This window comes from Pseudorca crassidens, chromosome 19 (genome assembly GCF_039906515.1).
Source record: "Pseudorca crassidens isolate mPseCra1 chromosome 19, mPseCra1.hap1, whole genome shotgun sequence".
Taxonomy (NCBI): Eukaryota; Metazoa; Chordata; class Mammalia; order Artiodactyla; family Delphinidae; genus Pseudorca; species Pseudorca crassidens.
In genome coordinates this window covers 47,005,755-47,018,423 of record NC_090314.1, presented here as the reverse complement: position 1 = coordinate 47,018,423, position 12,669 = coordinate 47,005,755, and the positions used below count along the sequence as shown (strand labels likewise).

General features: G+C 57.4%; 1 protein-coding gene across 2 annotated transcripts; it reads left to right on the top strand.

Moving 5' to 3' along the window:
• Positions 1-1,955: 1,955 nt before the first annotated feature.
• Positions 1,956-12,501, top strand: GFAP (glial fibrillary acidic protein). Of its 2 annotated transcripts, XM_067717651.1 has the most exons (10): positions 1,956-2,438; positions 4,631-4,691; positions 4,887-4,982; positions 5,936-6,097; positions 7,271-7,396; positions 7,583-7,803; positions 8,368-8,411; positions 8,773-8,898; positions 10,168-10,253; positions 10,884-12,501. In XM_067717651.1, exons 1-10 carry the CDS (start codon positions 1,990-1,992, stop codon positions 10,923-10,925), a joined length of 1,413 nt encoding a protein of 470 aa, XP_067573752.1. In that variant the 5' UTR covers positions 1,956-1,989; the 3' UTR covers positions 10,926-12,501. The 2 variants fall into 2 exon arrangements, with proteins under 2 accessions (XP_067573752.1, XP_067573753.1); XM_067717652.1 differs by lacking the exon at positions 8,773-8,898 and having other exon boundaries at positions 1,957-2,438.
• Positions 12,502-12,669: the final 168 nt, after the last annotated feature.

Below are 12,669 nucleotides of genomic sequence, written 5' to 3'. Positions count from 1 at the left end.
CAGTTCCGCTTTGCGCTCATTTCAACTAGATTTCACTTGTACAAAGAGAGAAGGCCACACACTGTGACTTGCCCTGCAAGCTGGAAGGGCAGCCTCTCCAAGCCACGGAGAGGAGTTGGGGCAAGGGTTTGTCCCCAGTCTTGTTCTTCCTTTAATGTCACTCCCCGCCCCCATCCTTCCCCGGCCCCTCAACCCACAGCAGGATCAAGTGACTGGGTGCCCCCTCCTCAAGATTCAAGATTCCCCTCCCCATGATACTGCTCAGGCCCAGGGTCAGACTCTGCTAAAGAATTAGGGATTCTCACCTCCTCTCTCTGCTTGGGACTCACGGGGAAGTCTTGGCGAGCAGCCTGTAACCTGCCCGAATGAAAAGCATCTCCCCTGGCGTGGACGAGAGGGCATTGCCCAGACAGGAGCTCAGGGGCTGCGCTGGCTCTGACAGCTGGAGAGGAGGCGAGTAGCCAGACCCTGTCTGCAGAGCTGGAGACCTGGCAGTGCTGCGCTACCCCCAGGGCTTCCCCTTGTGCCCACTGAATGACTCACCTTGGCACAAACACAATGGTCAGGGGTGGGCACAGAGCCTGCTCCCTGCTGCACCCCAGCCCCCATCAGATGCTTTCCGAGAAGCTCTTTGAGCAAGGGGCTTGGGCTGCACCCCACCCAACAGGCTGGCATCTTGGGATAAAAACAGCACAGCCCCCTGCAAGGGCTGCCCTTGCCACGCGACACCCTCACCGGCAGTGGAGAACAAGGCTCCATTCAGCAAGTGCTCGGGAAAAGGCATCAGAGGCCCAGGCGTGGGCAGTGGGCAGTGGGGCGGTGCGGGGGGGGGGGCAGGAGAGGAAGGCTGCCCACTTCCCAGAAGTCCAGGGACACAGATGGGTGAAGGGCCTGGGCAGGACCCCAGGGGACCAGATAGAAGGTGTGATTGGATCTGAAATCTCAAGGGGCAACAGGGCACAGGCCCCAGGCTCCCAGTTCAAACCCACCGGCTCCTAGGTTCCCAAACCCACCGATTCCCCAGAAGCCTTTCCCAGCTTCTCAGCTCGATGCGTGGGAACTTGAAGGAGATAAATCTCCAGTGTGAGAGTGAGGTGGCCAGGGAAACGGGGTGTTACAGGAACAAAGATGGGAGTTGGGACAGCCAGCTCATTCATAAGTGCTTTGTGGAGCTGTCAAGGCCTGCGCTCTGGGAGGGGGTGTGGGGAGGCTGGGCAAGGGAGGGGTGAGCCCGATGAGGCTGAGGCTGGGGCTTAAGGGTGACCCAGGGGGAGGGCCAGAGAGTACAGCGCCTGCCCCCACTTACCCTGTAAGGGGCTCCACGTTCCTTCCATCATTCCCCCACTGCTAGACATAGGCCTCAATTGACTGACCCTCCAGACAAAGGGCGGGTTCTAATTCCGGCCCACAGCCCCGCACCTGCAGATGGGGAGAAAGCAGGAATGCAGAACACCTGTATTCAGAGGGGAGGACTCCAGGAATCTGTTGGGAATGAGGCTGGCAGGAAACTGTAACATAGGCTGTTCCTTGAAGATGTGGAACAGGTTTGTCTTCCACCAGATTCCCAGCATCTAACAGGCACTGAGTGTGCCTGAGAATGCTGAGTGAGGAAAGGCCTGGGTCATAGGATCTAAAAGTTAGAAGACAGGTCAGAGGTCATCTGGTCCAGCCCTTCCTTGACCCACCGTCCCAGTGAAAGGGTCTCCTTGTCCAGTGGTCAGGGCCCCAGACGCAGCATCGGCCCTGGGAACTGCCCACTAGCACCTCTGTCTGGAGCCAGGCTGGGGCTGGCATGCTCAGGAGGCCCTGTCTCTGGGCACAGTGACCTCTGTGGGCATGAGAGGCACTCTCCCCATGGCTGGGCTACAGCCCAGCCCCACCCACTTAGGCTATGCCAGGGGGTGTTGCCAGGGGCAGCCTGGGCCGGGCCAGGCCAGGTCCTCCTCCATAAAGGCAGCACATCCCAGGAGCAGGCAGAGCCAGGACAGGATGGAGAGGAGACGGGTCACCTCAGTGGCTCGCCGCTCCTATGTCTCCTCCTCAGAGATGGGGGTGGGGGGCCGCCGCCTGGGTCCTGGCACCCGCCTGTCCCTGGCTCGAATGCCGCCTGCACTCCCGGCCCGGGTGGACTTCTCCTTGGCCGGGGCGCTCAACTCCAGCTTCAAGGAGACCCGGGCCAGTGAGCGGGCGGAGATGATGGAGCTCAATGACCGCTTCGCCAGCTACATCGAGAAGGTGCGCTTCCTGGAACAGCAGAACAAGGCGCTGGCTGCCGAGCTGAACCAGCTGCGGGCCAAGGAGCCCACCAAGCTTGCCGACGTCTACCAGGCGGAGCTGCGCGAGCTGCGGCTGCGGCTTGACCAACTTACCGCCAACAGCGCCCGGCTCGAGGTGGAGAGGGACAATCTGGCGCAGGACCTGGGCACCCTGAGGCAGAAGTGAGGAGGGGGCCGCAGAGGGGCGTCACGAACAGGGAGCACTGAGCCGCCCCCCACCCCCAGAGAGGGAGCACCTGCAGGCCTGCAGGGTCTCGGGCAGGGGCTCTGCCTCCCTGCTCCCCAGTTTCCCACCTCTGGGAGGAGAGGGTGGCCCTTGCTCCCCAAGATGAGGGTGGGCCTGGGAGGAAGCCCAGGATCTCAGGGATCGGATTCCCAAAGACCTTCAGGTACTCTCAGCGCCTCCCCGCTGGGGAAAGCTGTGTGGGACAGTCACGGACCCCCAGCGGGGAGGGTCTCTGCGTCTCACTCACTGCAGGGCCTTGTTACTGCGGTCGGGGAGCGCACCTATTCTGAGCCTGGGTCTGTCTAGAGGGGGAACCGGAAGGGAAGATTGGTATGTACCAGGAGGACTGGGCTGGGGCTACAGGAAGAGAGGGAAAGAGCAGGCAGAATACCGGCTTCAGAATACAGGAGACTCTGCCTGTCACCAGCTTATGACCCTAGTCAAGACACTTCAACTTGCACAGCTGTAAAGCGGAGATCTTAATAAAACCCATTTCCAAAGGTCAGAGGAAACCCCAAGGGCATGGTCCTTGCTGGGCTGGCAGGGCATGCCTGTGTGACTTCAAGTGCGGGAGGCCGTGTGTGTGTGTGTGTGTGTGTGTGTGTGTGTGTGTGTGTGTGGTGTGTGTGTGTGTGTGTGGTGTGTGTGTGGTGTGTGTGTGTGGTGTGTGTGTGGTGTGTGTGTGTGTGTGGGTGTGTGGGTGTGTGTGGTGTGTGTGTGTGGTGTGTGGGGTGTGTGTGTGTGGTGTGTGTGGTGTGTGTGTGGTGTGCGGTGTGTGTGTGGTGTGTGTGGTGTGTGTGGTGTGTGTGTGGTATGTGGTTTGTGTGTGGTGTGTGTGTGTGGTGTGTGTGTGTGGTGTGTGGTGTGTGTGTGTGTGGTGTGTGTGTGGTGTGTGTGGTGTGTGTGTGGTGTGTGTGGTGTGTGTGGTATGTGTGTGTGGTGTGTGGTGTGTGTGTGGTGTGTGTGTGTGGTGTGTGGTGTGTGTGTGGTGTGTGTGTGGTGTGTGTGGTGTGTGTGTGTGGTGTGTGTGTGGTGTGTGGTGTGTGTGTGGTGTGTGGTGTGTGTGTGGTGTGTGGTGTGTGGTGTGTGTGTGGTGTGTGGTGTGTGTGTGGTGTGTGTGTGTGTGTGTGGTGTGTGTGGTGTGTGTGTGTGGTGTGTGTGTGGTGTGTGTGGTATGTGTGTGTGGTGTGTGGTGTGTGTGTGGTGTGTGTGTGTGGTGTGTGGTGTGTGTGGTGTGTGTGTGGTGTGTGTGGTGTGTGTGTGTGGTGTGTGTGTGGTGTGTGGTGTGTGGTGTGTGTGTGGTGTGTGGTGTGTGTGTGGTGTGTGGTGTGTGGTGTGTGTGTGGTGTGTGGTGTGTGTGTGGTGTGTGTGTGGTGTGTGTGGTGTGTGTGGTGTGTGTGTGGTGTGTGTGTGGTGTGTGTGGTTTGTGTGTGGTGTGTGTGTGGTGTGTGGGGTGTGTGTGTGTGGTGTGTGTGTGTGGTGTGTGTGTGGTGTGTGGTGTGTGTGTGGTGTGTGTGTGTGGTGTGTGGTGTGTGTGTGTGGTGTGTGGTGTGTGTGTGGTGTGTGTGTGTGGTGTGGTGTGTGTGTGGTGTGTGTGTGGTGTGTGTGGTGTGTGGTGTGTGTGTGTGTGGTGTGTGTGTGGTGTGTGTGTGGTGTGTGTGGTGTGTATGTGGTGTGTGTGTGTGGTGTGTGTGTGTGGTGTGTGGTGTGTGTGTGTGGTGTGTATGTGGTGTGTGGTGTGTGTGTGGTGTGTATGTGGTGTGTGTGGTGTGTGTGGTGTGTGTGTGTGGTGTGTGGTGTGTGTGTGTGGTGTGTATGTGGTGTGTGTGGTGTGTGTGCGTGTGTGTGGTGTGTGTGCAGCAGTGAGTGTACATTGGTGGAAGCGCCTGTGTGAGCAGGAGCAGGTGCAGCAACCCTGATAAGGCACCTTGGTAATGAGTTAGAGCAAAGGCCCTTGTCTGCTCACCCACCTGGCCAAGTCCATCTGCCCCTCACTCCTCTTGCCACTCACATTGGTCCTGGGAGGGAGCGGGGGCGGTTCTCTGGCAGCCACCTCCAGGGAGGTTAGGGCAGGGGTCCAATAGTCCTCAGAAGAGCCCGGACCCAGGAATGTGTCCCCCTACCCCAGGCTCCAGGATGAAACCAACCTGAGGCTGGAGGCTGAGAACAACCTGGCTGCCTATCGACAGGTCAGGGTGGTAGAGGGGAGGGGCCGGGGGGGGGGGAAGTGTTGATGGCAGCCCACCCAAACACAGCCCCCAAGCCCAGCCCTCCAGAGCAGTGTGCTGCTCCCGGCAGCCACAAAAGGAGGGATCAGATAAGACTAGGGAGTGGGGAGGAGGAGTCTGGGGTCAGAGGGGCCCTTTGCTTCCTCCCTACTCCAGGAGGCAGATGAAGCCACCCTGGGCCGTCTGGATCTGGAGAGGAAGACTGAGTCTCTGGAGGAGGAAATCCGGTTCTGGAGGAAGATCCATGAGGAGGTAAGGCCAGGGCAGAGGGAGGAAAGGCCAACAGAGAGTGGAACTGAGGAAAAGAGACAGAGAGACAGAGACTGAGACAGAGATATTCAGACATAGAGAGGAGACAGACTGACAGAGAGAGAAAGAAAATGAGAGAGAAAAGACAGAGAGAGATACAGAGAGAGACTAAGGGAGATAGAGATAAAGACAGGGCCTTCCCTGGTGGTCCAGTGGTTAGGACTGTGTGCATCCACTGCAGGGAGCACGGGGTCCATCCCTGGCTGGGGAATTCACATGCCTCGTGGTGCGGCCGGGGTACAAAATGATAGACAAGAGAGCATCTCCCGCCCCTGATAAAATGCACACAGACACACACTCCACTTACTGAGAATTACGACGGGCCTCGTTGCCTCCTGTTTTTCTTCACTACAGCCGTGTGAGATAGGGACCGTTCCAGTGTTATCTCCTTTTCACAGAGGAGGACACTGAAGCCCTGAGATGTTAAAGAACTTGCTAAGGTCACACAGTTAGTCTCTCTGACTCCATTCCCTCTGCCATCTGTCTCCATTTAAATGAGAGCCATACATAAAAACACACACACAAACAAACGAACAAACCCCCTGCCCTCGCTGAGCTCTGACTTCAGATAATGGATGCGGAATCCAGGGCCTCAGGGAACCTGGGAACCCACAGGCACACCCACACCACAAGGACTCAGTCACTCTCCCACGAGAACACAGGCACACTTTCAGCGCTCCTGCCTTCCAGGCCTGGGAGGAGGACACCATGAGACCCCCAAACTACCCCCGCCTCCCTTAGCCTGGGCCATGCCATTTCCTCCAACTAGGAATGCCCATCTCCCTTAGCCAACTTCTGTGTCCGAGGGACAGACAGAAGAGGGCATGATGCTGTGGGGAAACCCCAGGTGCAGCCTGGTCCCTGAGCCCTGGCATCCCTTCTCTCACCCTGGCCAGGAGGTGCGGGAGCTCCAGGAGCAGCTGGCTCAGCAGCAGGTCCACGTGGAGATGGATGTGGCCAAGCCCGACCTCACAGCAGCCCTGAGAGAGATCCGGACACAGTACGAGGCAGTGGCATCCAGCAACATACATGAGGCGGAGGAGTGGTACCGCTCCAAGGTAGCCCTGACTTTGGGCCAGCCTGCCTCCTCCAGGCAGCCCTCCTGGCTCCATACAAAAGAACTGGGGAAGGAGGGTGGAGGAAGCTGGGGGAGGATCCTCTCTGAGTGACTGACCTTCACCAGAGAAGTGAGGTGACTTGCCCAGGGCTACACAGGCACTATTATTTCCAATAAGTACTTATTAGTACTTATTGCTATTACTATTAGCCAACACTGTTGTGTATTAGGCCCTGTGCTTTGCATGGATTATTTTACCATGAAGTAGGTACTGTTCTTTGATAGATGAGAGAACTAAAGTCCAGAGAGGTTAACCAACTTGCCCAACGTCACACAGCTCCTAAGCAGTAGAGCTGGATTTCTAACCCTAGCTATCTCACTTGGAAGCCTGCATTCTTGATGTGTCTGTATCCTGGGTTATTGAGCATCTACTACATCTCCAGCTCTGCCCAGGATACAGAGACATGTCTGACCAGGGAGATGTATGTCACTCAATAATGAGGTCTACGGAGAACACAGCAGGGCAGAGTTTATATACAATGTGGGGACAGGAAGGATATCATAGAAGGGAGGGCACTGGGGCCAGGCAGGACTGGAAGCCTGTGAACATAAAGTAAAGAGGAAAGGGGCGTTCAGAGTGCAGGACAGAGCCTGAGTAGCGGCCGAAAAGCACAGAGGTAGGGGCCCAGAGATCCTGGGCCAGGGCGTGGAGCTGAGGAGTGTAAGTGGCAGGAGCCAGTGATGGTTCTGAGCAGGGCAAGACGTGATGGAGCCCTGAGGGCTTCACTGCAGCAGGGCTATTAGAATACAGAGCTCTGCTCACCAGAATCCCCTGTGTAAGGTGGAGAAGGACAGGGTTCGGTCACGCGGATGGAGCTGCCAGTGCTGGAGATTCTGGATTCCGCGGCAAACACTGTTCATTCCTGCATTCCCTGACCAGTCATTGTGCTAGGTGCTAGAGGCGTAGCAGTGTCTTCTGTGTCCCCGGTCCACGGGCCGCAGTCGCTGCGAATAATCCCACCCAGGGCCATTGGCTGGGGTGAGCTGAACAACAACCTTGGGGTCCCGCCCATCTCCCTGATCCTCCAGACATCTTCCTCCCCACGGGCCCGCACAGCTCCCGCCATAAGCGTCCCCAGCCCTCCCCTCAGCATAAAGCCCTCTCCCCATTTAGTTTGCGGACTTGACGGACGCCGCTGCCCGCAACGCGGAGCTGCTCCGCCAGGCCAAGCACGAGGCCAACGACTACCGGCGCCAGCTGCAGGCCTTAACCTGCGACCTGGAGTCCTTGCGCGGCACGGTGAGCGCGGGCAGGGCCAGAGGCGGGGCGGAAGGGGTCCGCGAGCGGAGGCTGGCGAATCGGAGGACGGGACCTGCCGCCCTAGGAGGTGCTGGAAAAGGGCCAGGGTCTGGGACCAGGGCTGGGGGCGGAGCTCTGAAGTTACTCGGGGCGGGGCCTCGAGAAACCAGCCGACTCCACCCACAGAACGAGTCCCTGGAGAGGCAGATGCGGGAGCAGGACGAGCGCCACGCGCGGGAGGCGGCGAGTTACCTAGAGGCGCTGGCCCGGCTGGAAGAGGAGGGGCAGAGCCTCAAGGACGAGATGGCCCGCCACCTGCAGGAGTACCAGGACCTGCTCAGCGTTAAACTGGCCCTGGATATCGAGATCGCCACCTACAGGAAGCTGCTGGAGGGCGAAGAGAACCGGTGAGGCCTGCCTAGCAGCCCTCCCTGCTGGCCCCTCCCTGGAGTTGCTTTGCTCCCTTCAGGGACTGTCTCATTCAGTCTTGCGTCCAGCTCCCTCCTATCCCAGTGCCCAGCACAGTGCTTGCCTGACACACAGTTGGTATTCAATGAATGTCTGATGAATGAGTGAACGGATTCAATTCAGCCCATGTTGATTAGGTCCCAGAGTAAGGACTCGGGTAACCTCCCAAACTGAGGCTCACTCCCCACCCTCCCAACAAAAATCGGACTTCTTTTCCCCTGACCAGTGTCTTCTGCCTCCTGGGAATTCTCTTCGCCACTCTTCTTTCCCCTCTGCCATCCTCCAGGCATCCACTCTCTTTTGAAAAGAGATGTTCCCCTCACAATATCCAGGCCCCTTGCCGGCTTTGGTAGCTCCAAGGAGTGTGTTTGCTGCTGGGGAAGCTAAAAGATGGGGTCGGCCTTTCCTGGCAAGGAAAAAAGCCTCAAAGCTGTCATGAAATCCTGGCCTGGGGATACCCTCGGGCAGCCTGGTCACCCCTCTCTCTCTCTGCTGTCTTTCAGCATCACCATTCCTGTGCAGACCTTCTCCAACCTGCAGATCCGAGGTCAGTAGAACAGGGTCTTGTGGGCAGAGTGTTGGATTCCTGCCCCCTTCCCCAGGCCTGTGGGTTGCTGTTCTGGCCTGGGGCCCAGGACCAGGGCAAACGGGCCTGGGGCTCTCCATGGGGACCTTCATGATTCACCGCAGAACTTCTAGCCAGAACACACCATCCCAGAGCATTCGAGGTGGGGCTTGCAGCCTGCTCTGCCCTTTGTCCCACCCCACACCCCCATCCCCACCCCCCATTCCATTGCAGAACTGGGTGATGGTCTCAACCTCTGTCCTGTCTGCAGATCCCTGATTAAGCTCTGCCCATCCAAGTGTTTGATGTTTGTGTTTTTTTTTTTAACTGCTTATCACTACAGGGGGCAAAAGCACCAAAGAAGGGGAAGGTCACAAGGTCACAAGACATCTCAAAAGCCTCACAATACAGGTTATACCAATACAGGCTCACCAGATTGTAAATGGAGCCCCCGCCGGCTCGGCTCTCGGTTAGCTGCCTGCTCTGCCTGCCTTCTAGACACGGTGCTCTTCCCAGCTTGATAGGGAGCGAGCCTCACCAAGCCCACTTTCCCCATCCTCTTGGGCTCCCTCCTCCTCCCAGGTTTCCTTAAAGGGCCAAGCCTGTGTCATTTTCCCAGCAACCTCAGCACCCAGCCCAGGACCTGGCACAGGGTAAATGTAGGTTAAAGTAGCAGAGTTGGCCGGTGTTCAAGGTGATCAGTCCTCGGATGCGCAGATGAGATACTCTGGGGCCTCTGAGCAAATGCCAGCCTCTGCCTCACCTCTTTCCCATCACTGGGAGGGCCCCTAGGGTCTCGCTGTGCCCGGCGGCCAGGCTCTCTGCCTGATTCGTCTGTCCCTGAGGCTCCATTGCTCAGCTCAGTGATGATTCAACCTAGAGGGTTATTTCCCCCTGGACTGCTGCTCTTGGAGTGAATAAAGTTTTATGTCCCCTGCTCTTAATTTTAAATATTAGTGAGTGTGACATGTTGTATTTTTCTCTCTGAGGAGGGGAAAAGAGAGTGTATGTGGCCCTCAAATGATTCTTAGCTAAGGAAAAATAAATTCTTCTTTCTTTTGGGCTAGAAATTTAGGAACACTAGCTATGCATGTCCCAGGGCTTAGTTCAGCATCAGAAGGGTTAACCAGGCAGACCAGGTAGAGGCAATACTGCCAAATGCCAGATAGAAAAGGGTCACTAGGGCCCAGAGAAGAGGCAGAGAGAAGTAGGAAAGAGGAAGGGGGACAGGAAAGGGACCCACGTGTATTGAGCACTAATATGTGCCCGTTGTTTAACAAACATTATTTCAGTTAACTGACTCCTCACTCCCACGTAGAAAAGTAGACAACAGCATCCCCATTTTGCAGATGAGGACACTGAGGCTGGAAGAGGTAAATTAACTTGCCCACAGTCACGTGGCTGAGCTGGGACTCAAGTTCTGGCCTGCCTGACTTCAAAACCCACATGCTCCTTCCTTGGCACGGCGCTGGGTCGTCAGGAAGCCGGGGGCCAGGTGAGGGCTTGCAGAGGGGCTGAAGTGCAGCCAGGCCAGGAGAGTGAGCAGGGCAGCAAGGACTTGCCCAGCACCATGGGGACTTAGGAGGTTGCCAGCCCCTTTGGAAGAGCCTATGCCCTCTCTGCCTGATTGGCTAGGCTTTTGTACTCATGATTGGGGCTTTCATGGTGAAACCGAGGGTGGGAGAGGATGTCTAGTGCCCTGAAAGCCCATGGAGGCCTCCTCTCCTCATGCCTGCAGAAACCAGCCTGGACACCAATTCCGTGACAGAAGGCCACCTCAAGAGGAACATCGTGGTGAAGACCGTGGAGATGCGGGACGGAGAGGTGAGGAGGGTGGATCCCAGATTCTGGCCCCAGCAGACTCTGGAAGAAAGCTTGACTGGTACATAGAAGGTTGTTGATAATTCGCAAAGAGCTCCTCTGGGAGGCTCTGCAAGAGGGGAAGGAACCCGGATGTAATTCATTTCCCCAGCCCCTCCACTGGCAGTTCTAAGGGGATCCTGGGTGCCTAGACCACTGGATGGGGTCCTGACTCCAGCTTTCTCCCTGTCTCACCCTCAGACTCAGGTGCCCCCATGCCAGGCCTGGGGGAGAGAGAAAGAAAATTAAAGTTAGTAGCTTTCACTCCCAACTTTCAACTTGCAGCTTGGTGAAAGGAACCTGGCAGAAGAATGGGATGGGGGGATTGGTCATAACCCCCTCCCCATCACACCAGCAACAGTACCAGCTAATCTTACAAGATCAGCTCACCATGTGCCAGGCACGGTGCTAGTTGTTTGCCCGTGTTACCTCATCTCCCCCTCTGACTGCTGCATGGGGGTGTTCCGGCTACTATCATAGAAAAGATGACCCAGGAAGGCGGGGGACTTGTCTAGGTCCATAGCCTAGCTGTGGTGGACCTGGAGTCTGTGTGAGCTCCTAACCTAACCGTGGCACCTTCTCTGTCCCCTGCAGGTCATTAAGGAGTCCAAGCAGGAGCACAAGGATGTGATGTGAGGCAGGACCCACCTGGTGGTCCCTGCCCCACAGTATGAGGGGCCTGCAGCAGGAGTTGGGGTAGTTGCCTCTCCTCTGCTAGTTAATTTCCCCAGACTTGAGTTCCCACCCACCCCAGCTGCTCCTTTTCCCCCTCAGTCTCTATGTCAGCTTGCTGCCCTAGGCTCCATCAGCATTAAGCCTGTCAGACAGCACCCACCCAGCACCCAGCAACTCTAACAGGGCACTCACTCCAAAGGGGCAGCCTGGAGGGGCATGGCCAGCAGCCTGGGTTAGAATTGGGAGGGAGGAGAGAAGTTGGGGAGGGCAGGGAGACCTAATAAATCACCCTCCGCATCCCGAATCCCTGTTGTCATGGCAACTGTTGCCAGAGCCAGAGGTGTCTGGGGGTATCTGGGAATGGGGCCTTTGAATTTCCTCAGGCTGGTGGAGGAAATCCGAGACTCTGAGACAGGCAGGGGAATCCCCACAGGCAAGGAGGCCTTGGCCAGGGGCTTATTCTTCTAGACTGACTCTGACCAGTCTGAGGATGGGTGGGGCTATCCTGCCACCTGGGGTAGTCGCCAGACAGAATTCCTGGGCTGCCCAGATTGCAGAGGGGCCTCCTGAGTGACGGTTCAAGCGGCTCAGCCCCACTGAGCTGCCACGTGGGCATGCCGTGGGCCCGTGGGAGCTTGATTCTCAGCATTTGGGGGAACTACAGTGTAAGTGGTGAGGGAAGGGGTGCTGGGAGGGAGTAGAAGGGGGCCTGGCCCCGAGCTGTGGGCACAGAGAGGTCAAGCCCAGGAGGACTCCCCCCACCCCATACAGGCCGGAGGGGGGGCAGGTAGAGATGGTAGAGGAGGCGGTTGGGATGAGGCCAGACATCAGAGTGGGGGGCTGTGAGTGAGCAGTTACACTTGGCCTCTGGGTCGTGGGAATCAGGAAAGTGACTCATCCTCTTGAAGATGGTGAAACAGGAAAGAAAGAGGCTGCTGGTCCTGGGGGCAGGGCCCACTTTGTCCCACCTCTAAAGGCCCTCTCCTGGCTGCGTAATCCCTGTCCACCCAGGCCTGGGAGCCGCTGCAGCTGCCGCCTGACCCCAGCAAATACTGCTAGGCAAAGCCTCTGCTGCACGCCCGAGCCCCTCCTCCCCACAGTGACCGCTGCTCTCTAAGCCAAGGCCCCTGTTGTCCCCTCGTAGTCAAATACAAAACGTACCCCCGTGTTGTAGGTAGCACCCTATTTCATAATTTGGGAACCCGAGACGCACGCAGAGTGAAGACACTGGTTTGTGTTCCTGAAGCCTAGAGGCAGGACAGCTTGGGGCAGAGACTTTCACCTCGAGCACCTGTTCTGCGGCCCACGGGAAGATTGGCGGGCACGAGATGATCAGTGCCCACGAGTGGAGCTCAGAGGCCCGCTCCAGGGTCCCCATCTCCCTCTAAGGCAGAGGGAGGGAGAAGTAGGAGTCCCTCCCTCTTTCCAAGACTGGTGCCCTTCCCCTACTCCCTCCTGCCACCCACTGCTGCTAACCTTCGGGGCACCATTGCTGCCTTTAGTCACTGACATAAATAAAGACAACTGCTGTGGCTTTCCCCAGAGTGGACTCTGATCTGTTCGGCAGAGGCTGGGGCTGGGGGAAGGGGGCAGGAAGTAGCCTTGGACAAGACACAACTTGCTTCTTATCACTGATCATCTTGGGATACCCAGCCACCCCCAGCAGTGGCCACATGACAAATCCCATCTCCAGCCCTGCTCTGCC